A 12,010-nucleotide genomic window follows, 5' to 3' on the forward strand; every position below is an offset into this window, starting at 1 on the left:
AAATGACGCCACAAGCTGATAAATCACTTTCCAAATTGAGATAAAAGTTTTGCTTGAAGCTGAGACACAATGACATGCCAAAATTGGCTACAATGTACACCTTGAGGGCGAATGCCAGAGCCAACCTTATACGGTGATCGAGTTCTGGCGAAGCGTAGAGCGCTGACTAAGAAACGTCCAGACGATGGTTGTATGACCTCTCGAGATAAGTTGGTGGGGTGAGCGCAGAGACGGTCATTATCGCACATTCGTCAAAGCACATTTGTGTAGGGGCGTGTGCGAGGAGGAAGAAATGAAAAGTAAGCCTAGATGACACATCAAAGAAAATTTGACGGCTGATCAAACATCAAACATCAAACAAAGCGGGCGCGTGTGCACAAAAAATTAATACGAGTTTTTTTTTTTTAGGAACTTCGAATTTAGCCCCAAGCTAAACGCTGCGACTGGTAGCGAAACTACCCAGCGACTAACGTAGTTACATTTCGCAAGTTTTTTTTTAGCAAGATTGCTTCGAATTTGCGGAACAGAATTTAGCAAACACTGAAACAAAAAATGGCGCCACGAGCTGCACCGCATTTAGTTCCACGTGTGACCAAAAAAGTTAACGCGTTAATGTAATTTATACATCAAAACAATTTTAGCGCTTTGAAAAACCACGGACACTACTAGACTTCTATTTTTTTTCTTGTTTCTATTAACACCAGAAGCGAGTAATTTTCACATTTTTTCATGTAGCACAGCAATTTAAGATGCAGTTGCGAAGCTTTTCCTATGCGAAAAAAAAAACTGAGGGCTTCAGCATACGTTTCATTGTTAAATCACTCGTAAAAAATCCTCAAACAACGACGCTTAGCAGAGCGATTTTACTAGATAGAAAATCACCAAAGCATAAGTGTGAGAGGAGTTGACAGTTTACCCGAACCTAGGCATCTCAAAAACGATAATGGTGCGCCCACTCGCCATATTTAAACGATGAGTCACAAACTTCTCAATCTGTGCAGCTTGCGGTGGGTCATTGAGAGACTGAACAATCACATTGTTAATACGCCCTTCAAAGTAAACGGTTGGGCAAAACCTGAGATTTAACATTTGCTCAAAGAATATTTGTAAGTTAAATGAGTTTACTGCAAAACACTATTTCGAAGGCAAAGCTTTTGGTACGTACTGATGGTTTGGAAAAAAATAGAATATTTAGCTAAATTGGCAAACAGCAACCAGACTTCCTACAACGTGATTAAAAACGTGGTGGTGCGGAGAAACGGCAAATTTGTGAATGGGTAACCAGCCGAAAGGGCCATGGAGGATTTGCGTCACTGAAAAGGATGCCGCGACACGGCGTTCCTTCCAAAGCGGAAAAGTGTGTCGATTAGTCAAGAGGCAGAAAACAAAATTCCCGTGGTGCCGCCGAATGTTTACTGGGGAAACGGAATACACGGGCGTTGATGGAATATGACTGGGCAATATTTTTCCGAATAAAATAAGCGGAGGTGATTTGATTCGTTGCCTTCGTCATATATCCGACTTTACAGACAAATTGAGAATGACGTCACCATATGACTTGCAGTGACCCAACAAACACGGTTTAACTTTTTAACTTTTCCTAACCGAAATTCACTGCAGGGGTACTACTCATCCATGTTAAATAAGTCACTGTTTGGTCCCAACGACACGTTCACAAAGCTAATACATCAATAGAATTCGGCGTTCACTACTTTAACTTATTTCACATTGTAAAACATAATAAAGAGACCCACGATGCTTTGAGCACGAATTAATAGTAGCACATATAGACTTGCGTCTCAACCTAATACTGCTCCAAGAATCGAATATACACAAGTGTGCGAAAAAGAACAGATTGTTTGCTAAAGTAACTGTAATTTCACTTCAGCTTGGAATTTCTTTTCCGTGTTGCTGTAATAACTAAGCTTTGTGGCGGATTTAGAAACTTTTAAGGGAGCCCTGGCGTTTGTGGTAGATCAAAACCAGCAGAAAATCTTGTACTAAAATTTTGCACCATGAGCAAAAAAATGTTTTTTTAACTAGTTATTGCTGTTTCACCCTAATTACAATAATAATTGTTTTTCGCGTTCTTCGCAAGGCTAAAGAGGAATATCAACCACTCTTTAGGTGCACAATGTACGGATCTGTAATGTAGCTTAAAAATAAATGTCAAACCCAAAAGGGTCGAGTAAATCGACAATCGACATTATCTTAATGTAGACGTTTCGATACGCACGAAAAACTAGTTACGAAGCACTGCTTTAAAGCATTACACATTCTAAACACATAAACTGTTATAAATTACGTAATCGCCTGTTTTTTAGTTACGCAAGCAATGCCGAAATCGATTGATTCGAACGAAGACGAATGCGAGTTTGTTGCGCTTTTCTGTAAAGTTACCAGAAACAGCGGCGGCCATTTTGTATTCGACAGTGTTGGGCGACATTTTTCTGCTCGCAACCTTAACAGTAGAAATAACGCGCGGAATGTGAACGGCGGCCGGAAAGTCCCTTGACTCAGTGTCTGGCATATGCGTGCCGAAGGGGCAGTTGATGGGAGCGAGACGGGGCGGCGGCGTTCCTGGTGTGCAGCTGACGCGGTAGGGAGGCAGAAATGCATAAAAAATTAAACAAACGCGTCGGAAAACGCGCCGTAGGAAGTTATCGACTGGAATTCGAGTCGCCTGACTATAAGCAATGGCGAGGCTTGGTGGATGACACGGACTGGACGGCGAAAACCAATGTATATTGAATATTTAAATAGACAAAGTCGTAAGTAGGTAAAAAGCTCTATTGTTTGAAAAATAACTGAGATGCATTACCAATTGCTCAGGAGTGAAGAATACCCAAACAGTATTCTATAGAACGAGGCGAGAAATCTCAAAAAAATGTGTCTTTGACACGAGAAGAGCTATTTAGGAGAATAATCAAAACACCTTCGCATTTATGAACAACATTAATTATTAATTTGGTTCAATTCATACGTAAACACCAGCAGAGTGATGCTGATTAAATAAGTTCTTCCAAATACTCATCGAGGGAAAAGGGTGATATGCTGTTTACACTTTAAAACCCTTAAAGCAGGGGTGGGCAACGTGCGTCCTTTTCCATTTTTTGTGCGGCCCTTCACCTTCTTCCAGTTATTTTTCCCTACATACGGCTGTGAGTGTGCACCATGTTGAGACTTTTGCTCTATCAGTTTCCTATTTGAAGTGAGATGTAACCCATATGCTGCACCGCTACACTAATGCAGTTGAACTCGAATGGGAAGCATCTATTACAAAACAATCTTCATTCATAAAGTTTTACTTGTGTCACGTTGTTATGATAAAGCAGTGCTTTTCAATCCGTGGGATGGTACGCACTTGTGCGGATGAAAAAAGTTGTAATGAGGATGACTAACGTCGTGCGGATGAAAATGGTGCATGTTGTTAATTTTATTATGTGTAATACAGTAGTCAAATAAGCTGGTACGCCACAGCTACAGTAATATAACTCGTATAGTGGTTCATTGCAAGTTGCAACTTAAGCTATCTTTTTTATATCGGTCAAGGCTTAGACACACGGTTTTAATACACAAACCCTTTAATTCTTATTTCACAAATAAAACTAAAGGTTGCAAACTTACTGTGCTTGTTTCGTGCGGATGGAAATTTTCCGAAATAAAAAAGTGCGAATGGAAATTCGAAAGGTTGAAATGCACTGTGATAATTGATAAAGTATTGTTTTGCAACAATTGCACTGAGTTTAACAGCTGGTTTTGAATTAAGGCTGTTAATTAAATTGTACTGAACCGATCTGTACGAGAAAGGTGTCATTGGAATTGTAGGAAAAGTTATTTCCGAATCCACAAGTAGAAAGCACTGACAAACTGCCGTAGTTGCAGCCTAGTAGTTCATTAGTTTTTCTAGTAAAAGCTGAAAATATTATTTTTTGTTTTTTGATGTGCGGCGCCCTCCTGTAAGCATTACGTTTCCTAACTGGCCCTTGTGTTAAAAAGGTTGCCCGCCCCTGCCTTAAAGAGACCAAAAACTGCGAATTTAAGGTTCCCTAAGGAGCCACCAAATGTAATTTTCTATAACTCCACATTGTCAAACGTGGAGTAATATCACACAATGTTATGCATAAACCATGGGATAAAAACGATCATGATTCAGCGATAAAACTGCTGAAAAAACTTAGTAAGTTATGAAAACTTACTAAATATATTGGGGGAGTTATTATTGAGTATTTGCTTATTGATGGAAATAACTAATACCGATATAGCAACCACAGTTTGATAATAACCTAGCGTACCGGAAGCTATATGCCGTCAGAGCCCCACAATAAGCGGATGAGAGCAACCGCAAAACGAGGTGGAGCCGTTTAAGTAGCGCCTTAGCGGCGTGTCATCAAACCACAGCAGTAAACCGTTAAACGCGTGATTAGCGTTTTTGGTGTTTTCTCAGAAGGCGCGGCAACAAGGAAAATTTCCAAGAAGTTACGGCGAAGGCGGGACGCGAAATTTCCGCCAATGTTCCAAATCGCGTCGCGAGCGCTGAATAATCAGGAGGCTGGCAGTAGCACGGTCCACGGGTGTTTCGCAAGGGGATGTGACGTAATGCATCAAGTGGTTAGCAACGTTTGTTACGGTAAAATACACGACACGTGCCTATTGGTTTAAAGTCCTTGCGATTACAGTTTTCCTATTTAGTCATTTTCTCTGCCTTGATGAAAAAAGCTGCTTTCAAAAAATTTACGTGAACTGAAACATATACATTCAATATGTTTTGTACGGGTTTGCCTTAGCCAGAAGAGATTGGGCTACTTTGATTAAAACGGATCAATGCATCGATTAATTAAAATATGGAAGAGATATCAGGTGACTAACACCTTTTTGAATATAAACAAATGAACGTCTTCAGGAGAAGAAAAATAATTTCTTTGATTTTTCGGTTAGGACAATAGCGTAGACGACGACGAGCAGATATTGAATTAATATTTTGGTAACAAATCCATTTTGACACTGGTCATCCCTAGGAACACTCGCCCTTTTGTTCAATGTGTAACAAAAACTTCAACGTTTCTTAAGTTGATTTAAGCCGCAAAATCACCCAACGTTTACTTATCCTAATGGCGTAAATGCGTAATGTCTATCGCCGGGCCACAATGTCGTCATCGCAAGGCAAAACCTGACGTAATACTCAATCGATATTTTTTAAAAAAAGCTTTCCACGATGGATGACCGAATTCTGTGGGAACAACATTTGACAATTATGAATTATTATAGTTTTTTGCTTGTCCAAGGCACAGTATGACTGTTTGACCAACCTCGATCACCGCAATATAGGCATGTTGTACGTGTAGATCGCAATAAAATACTAGCAATGTGACATATATAATAATGCTTATGTCAGGGCCTTTGTTAATCAACAACTCCGTCTACACTAAAATGTCATAATCATAACTTTGGGGATTTACGTCAGACGACAAACGACAGGCAATAAGCAGGGTACTTTACGTGTTGCGTGAATAATTCAGCAAGGGCATTAGATTTGGAACTTCAATTCGCCGACAGCATTTACGCCTAGATGACTAATTGAAATAAAACACTCTCATTTATTAAGTGCGCCGGTTGTTTCCGAAGTTGTTTTGGCAAAACGCCGACTCGGTTATGTACGACAGCTTGACTTCGCGAAACAGGAAACGAAAGGGCAATCAAAACACCTTACTACTGATTGTTATTACAAAAAGAAACACGTAAGTTCGCGGTGTAGACATATAAGGACTTTTGTTTTCAGCTACACCCCAAACAGCACTTTTTAAAGCAGTCATAGAAACAACAAAACGATAGTTCGCGAGAATCCCCATTTTAATAAAATGGTTTTTAAACACGACCCGCTTACAAATTAGTACAATTTTCTTTGTGTAGCGATTTTTGGACAACGAAAGAGAAAATGTCCACGCAACGCGGGTTAAAAATAGACTAGGACAAAGGAATGGCGGAAGAAGTACGAAGGTGGTGATTTGCATTCAAAGGTTGAGATTGGAAGGATGTGGTTGCAAAAGGCGGTTGGCGCTGGCTGAGATGAAACTGTGGTTGCGGCTGCGTAGCCCTAGCGTTAAACCATACACATTTACAATTTTGGCGGTGGGCGGTTTTCTTTTCAATGCACGAATTTCGCCGCTGTACTTTTTGAATATATGGACAGCACAAATCCAACGATTAATTAACATAGTGTTACAGTTAGGTTATATTAATCAAAGTAGAATCGTGTCATAAGTTTAACTTAAACTTTAAGACTTTAGGTCACAAAAGTAAACGTACTTCCAACACAGAAGATGATATTTTTTTATTTAAACGTATGAGTTTTCAAAACTTCGCAAAAAGTTAACAGATGACGTAATAAGGAAGGTTTTGTTTAAGTGTATCTGGCATTAAAAGGCAACTATCAAATTAGCGGGTGTACACCTGCCGCGCTGTTGCGACACCATGTGGTATCAGGTTATGTACTTACAAAACTAATATGAAAAAAAGTTTTAAATGGACAACTTGCAATTTATTTTTGGTGAGAAATTGTAATAGGAAATTACTCCTTGTTGACTATTTATTGTTAAAATAAAATTTGAAAGCTCAAAGCATCCATTCAAGAAAATAACTCCCGAAACACCATGGTATATTAATACACACAGACGATCTGTAAAGCAATTTTAACCACAAAATAGGGCGAATATTTATTGCAGGAAACTCCAAAGAGGTTTATGGCGGCGGCGTGTGGTGTGCACCAAATACTGGAGATATGAATATTACATAAAAAGCCGTGTTGGCCTCCCTCCTATTACGCGAACGGGTTGGATTTTGCCAACGCTTCCCGATAAGCCTTGGAAAGATGAAAACGGAACTTGTTGGATGATAGCGGCAACGAAAGCCGAAGGGAAACCGAAGTCTTAATAGGTCCCCGACTGGTCGGACGGCTTTTATGAAGCCATCTGCGGAGCGTGGAGTTGTGGGATGAATCATTTTAAACAAACGAGCGAGGTTTCGACATCACACGACGACGGACCTCGCTCGACTGAGTCAAAACCGCGGCGCAGACCAGCCTTAGAGCCGTCCTTACGACGACCTTAACTTGTTGTTGTCGATCACTGCCTGGAGCGCTGGTGCCACCCCTACAACTACCTGCTGTTAGCGTGATTCACTTATCGTGTCGAGACTGGAAAACAGTTGACTCAGCGCCCGAACAAGCAAACCAGGAGTTTTGAAGCGAGTGAAACGACATGGGCGTCTAAGTAGTATGGGAGTAGTGAGCGGCGCTTCGACCTGGCGTTGGAATAACCACTCGACAGACCAACGCTATGAGGGAGTGAAAGTAAATATACTGGTCGGCTGCACCACATTGGGTAAAACGTGAAAACGTTACCTGTAATTGGCAAATACAGCGCGCCACAATAACTTGTTTCTTAAAACGAATATTTAATTCGCTTCCCTAAAATGAAGCATTGTTATTTTACAATGCAAATACATCAAGGATTATCGATGTCGATACAACTCAATTAAATAACATCAATCGGTGGACTTTTTACAAGAAATCGAGCTAAATAAGGAATACCTTCAGAAAACAGTTCAGATTATCAAACAAATTCACTTAGCTAAGCCAAATGCGCAACAAAGTTTTGTATACATCTCGTACAAAAACATTTTTTAAAGTTATTATTAGAGGACAATTAGCTGTCTTAACATTGCTATTTAGCATTGATGATGGTCGTTCGAGGAATCAAATGTTAACAATTAGTAAACACCTAGTAAACATGTCAAATTTATACATTTTTTATAAAGGCAACGGTGACTGTGTTAAAAAAGTGCTAAAATGCAAAACAAGAAACCCAATATTTTTCACGTCGCATTAACTTTATAAAGCAAAATTAACCAACCCCCCATAAACAGTTAGGCTTATTATTAAACGTTAGCGAAGAATAGCAGATTTCATCCCTGACGTAGCTAGAAACAGAAATGATTTGGGAAACTAAGTTATTTTCAAACAACGTATGCGCTCGTATTTAATAATAACTATACAGCTCAGGCCCACAAAGTATAAAAAAAACAATTACATCGTCGTTTTAGGGTCAATTCAAAAGCAACTACTTGATATGCATTAAAAATCCTTAAAATATACAATCGATGCTTGCTTTCTTAAAATAATAATAGTTCTGTTTGCAAAATAGAAAAATAACATTCGAGTGGTGATATGCTTGTAGGGTAAAATTTAAGGTATATATATCTAATTTTCAAACAGTTGTTTTTCTATTTTTGGTGATAAAAATAGTCTCTGGGTGTGAAATATTATCTTATCCGGCTGCCCCATAATCCTCGATACAGAAAGTGGGGGAAAGAAGAACAAAATGGCGGATGGTTGTTTGGTAAACTATATATATGGCCTCAAGCAAAAAGACTGAAATTATACTGACTTAAATGTCGAATAAAATGAAGGTTGGAATAAGCCTCATAATCACAAAAATATCTAGATCGGAATAAAACCTAAACCGTTAGATATAAGACTTGAGTGAACAAGAACAAAATAAACACAACCTCCTAGATCTAAAATACATTGCCGCCTCGAAGAGTGGGTTATGTTTTTTTCGCTATGCAGTCAACACGGCAATCCACTATCAAATTCAGTCTGTTGATAAAGACATTTAATTCCATGTAAAACTGATCCGGAGGTAAAAAGGACTATTCAGTTATTGTTAGAATTAATTTCACTTTATATATCGACCAGGGCAATATTTCTTATTTGGAAAATGGGCTGAAGGTCGTACAAGACAGGTTTACAGCACATGGTGCTGGGCCGCGAACTGTTTTATAAACAAAATTTAGGCCACAGAATAAAAAAGTTTGAGAAACACTGAACTAGGGGGCTCCCAAGCGTCGATATCAAACGGCCAACGCCAGACCGGTGGCGGCCAATCGCCCCTTCACCCAATCCGTTAGAAATTAGTGCATTTCTAAGCAAAAAGGTCTACGACAATTAGGGCGTCCAATGGCAGACAAGTCTAGACTTTTAGACCTTGAGGTACTGGCAATGCACTAATTTGGACCTTTAGGTAAACTCCCGGTCCCTTACACTTTTACTACGGTTTAACGTTTTATTTAGGTCTTATTCCGACGAGTTAAGGACCAAATCTGACAGGTTAAGGCAGTGGTTCCCAAACTTTTTTGGCTCGCGGCACTCTAAAAATATCTTAATTATTTCGCGGCACACTTTTAACAGAACAACAACAGAGTAGTTTGACAATCGCCCTTAACACACTACAAATATATGTAAATGTCTCACAATTATTAATTTGTAATGAATGTGCGTATTTAAGTCTAAAATGCTTGTATGTATGCCATTGGTAAAACAAATGCTCTCTTTTCCGAAATTACAAAAAGTTTCGCGGCACACTTCACAATCTCTAAGGCAGGGATGTCCAACCTTTTAGCAAAAATGTGGCCGCACTGCCACTTTAAAAAATTCGATAGGCCGCAAAACCTCTCAAATTATATGGGTGACGTCATAATTTATGTCATATCGTGACGTCATAAAACAACTTAACTTAAACACCCGCTCCTCTAGAGTAAACTCGTGCGGAAATATGCAAGTAATCTCGACCTTATTTTTTTTATTATGGCGACGCGCGAAAAATTGAGTTTACATGTTTGGGCTGATATATTTCCTTAGAACGGTCCGCAAAAATTATAGTCTCAGAAAAAATACAAGATTAGGCCTATATCAAATACTACGCGTTCTATACGTTTTGATGATAGTCGGAACAATTGTTTTTAATAAAGGCTACTGAAAGTGAGAATAAGTGAGTGGGCCGCACGTAAATACCAGGCGGGCCGCAAGTTGGACATCCCTGCTCTAGAGGCACACTAGTGTGCCACGGCACACTGTTTGGGAATCACTGAGTTAAGGTTTTATTCCGTCGTAAATATTGTTGTGTATTTGGCTTTAATATATTTTGGCTTTATTATAATACTGTGGCATTCAATATATTTTTTTCTTTTTGTTGCGTTTTGTGTTTCCAACTGTATTGATGATCTTTAAAATGGTAAAAAATTAAGAGAAAAAATTACTAAATGCGGAAAAAACGCGGTAAATAGTGACAGAAAAGGCCTTTACAAGACTTAGATCTTAGATTTTAGGAATGCATTGCTTATCTATGATTTATGGTAAACATTTATTTGTTTAAATTTTAGGCACACTCGTGGGCAACTGAGATGGTAAGGAAATAATATTTGGATTTATTATTTCTTCGTAAGCCATTTTCTTACAACACTTTACAATGTGCACACACTTAATGACGATAACTCTCTGATGCATACGAAGGAAAAAATAAAGATTTGGCATGCCGAAAACCAACAACGCGAAAGTCAGCTTTATGAAAGGGCCGGAGGCAAAAATATCGGGATGAACGAATGTTTTATTATTAATACAGTAGAGACACTATATGAACCGTCGATATATTCAACCCAGACGTCGACTAAACGTACGAACACAAGCGACGCGCACGGCCAACTTATATCCAAAAGAATGTTACTAGCGCCCACTACCGAATAAATATTATAAATCTATAAATAAAGCGGTGCCACATATCCTAAAAGAGTAATAAAATTTTACCAAAACACAAAATAAAACTAAACTATTAAAATTTAAATTAGTACGTTATTCAACACCACTTCATGATTTTTTTTTGATTTTTTTAATTTTTTTTACAATTGAGGTCTAGCACATTAATAAAGATGAAAATCACAGATTCTGTAATTACACATTCATCACTTTTTTAATATAAAAAAGAGGACTGAAGTGTTATGAAAGTCCACTTGTAAAAGCAGCCTAAAGATAAAAGTGAGTAAACAAACCTGGTCTTGGGTTTCTTGGATTACATGCCATATCATCAGCCAGCATTAGAATTATCTGACTAAAAACATTTATATAGATTTAAAAGAAAGCTTACTAACCACCACATTATATTTGCCTTAACTTGTACATTAACTAACAAATTATACCATAGAATAGAAATCTAATGTTTTTTTAGAATCTAATGTTGGAAAGGGGCAAAAAGCCATATTTTCCTTCAACTCTTTTGATATGCCTAAAAAAATAATAACACTCAAATCTTGTCACAAGTAAGCCAATGCTTTCAAACACTAAAATTAGTTTTAACCCACCTGTCAGGTATTCCAAGTCGCTTGACACTGCGATAAACAGACAAAGCATTAGCAACATGTCGATAGTTGAACCAAAACCTTGAAGTGCAAACCTTAAAGATAAAATTGGTATTATTGTGTAATTATTGTTTTGCCTTTTTTTGTACAGACAATGTTGCAAATAACATTTTGTAATCAATTGGATAAAACATAATTGTCCTATATATAGGTTTAATTGAACAACTCACCAGTACTGCCCAATTGTTTGTGTGCGAACTTCCACTAAAATGCTTGTTTATCTGCAAAATAAATTTTGCAAGTTTTAATTTTTTATAAACACCGAAAATAAAGTCTTGCGTTTAAATATAGTTTTGATAACTTAGAAATTTTGGTAATATTCTACCTCATGCTTGGTTTGTGTTGCTGAACCATTTTCATACATCAACTGAAGCAGCAACAAAATGACAATATTAATAAAATTCATGTGTATCACAGTGAAATTAACCTACTTACAATAACTTACAACAAGTAAGATACATTTTTAAGACTATAAGTATAAATATCCTAATATTTAATGCAAATATTCTGTTAAAATAGCTGTTCAATCCGATTATTTGTAGATACATCAAGTTTTTGAAGCACATTATGTCCATTGTCCAACGAAACCGCTAATGTTCTATTTAATTTTAATGTAAAAATACACCAAGCTAGAAATAACACATAGTTGCAACTGCCACATGTGTTTTAGGCAGTTAAAATAGTATAGGAATTAATTTGGTACTAAATGATTTTTTAAAAAGACACATTTTAACAGTGCCTAGTTAGTAGAAAGTTAAAAAAT

At 37.8% G+C, this 12,010-nt stretch overlaps 1 protein-coding gene across 1 annotated transcript in view; it reads right to left on the reverse strand.

The window, feature by feature from the left end:
- LOC146132935 (GPI-anchor transamidase-like) overlaps window positions 1-11,748 on the reverse strand; it is a 30,377-nt gene extending 18,629 nt beyond the window's left edge. Inside the window, exons 1-4 of the mRNA XM_083397481.1 lie at window positions 11,573-11,748; window positions 11,418-11,468; window positions 11,191-11,282; window positions 10,882-10,940 (exon numbers count right to left, since the gene is read on the reverse strand). Of these exons, the coding sequence (XP_083253607.1) occupies window positions 10,882-10,940; window positions 11,191-11,282; window positions 11,418-11,468; window positions 11,573-11,653 (283 nt within the window). The 5' untranslated portion in view covers window positions 11,654-11,748. The remainder of the gene's footprint in view (window positions 1-10,881; window positions 10,941-11,190; window positions 11,283-11,417; window positions 11,469-11,572) is intronic.
- Between the last annotated feature and the right edge of the window lie 262 nt (window positions 11,749-12,010).

This window comes from Ascidiella aspersa, chromosome 9 (genome assembly GCF_963924565.1).
Source record: "Ascidiella aspersa chromosome 9, kaAscAspe10.2, whole genome shotgun sequence".
Classification (NCBI taxonomy): domain Eukaryota; kingdom Metazoa; phylum Chordata; class Ascidiacea; order Phlebobranchia; family Ascidiidae; genus Ascidiella; species Ascidiella aspersa.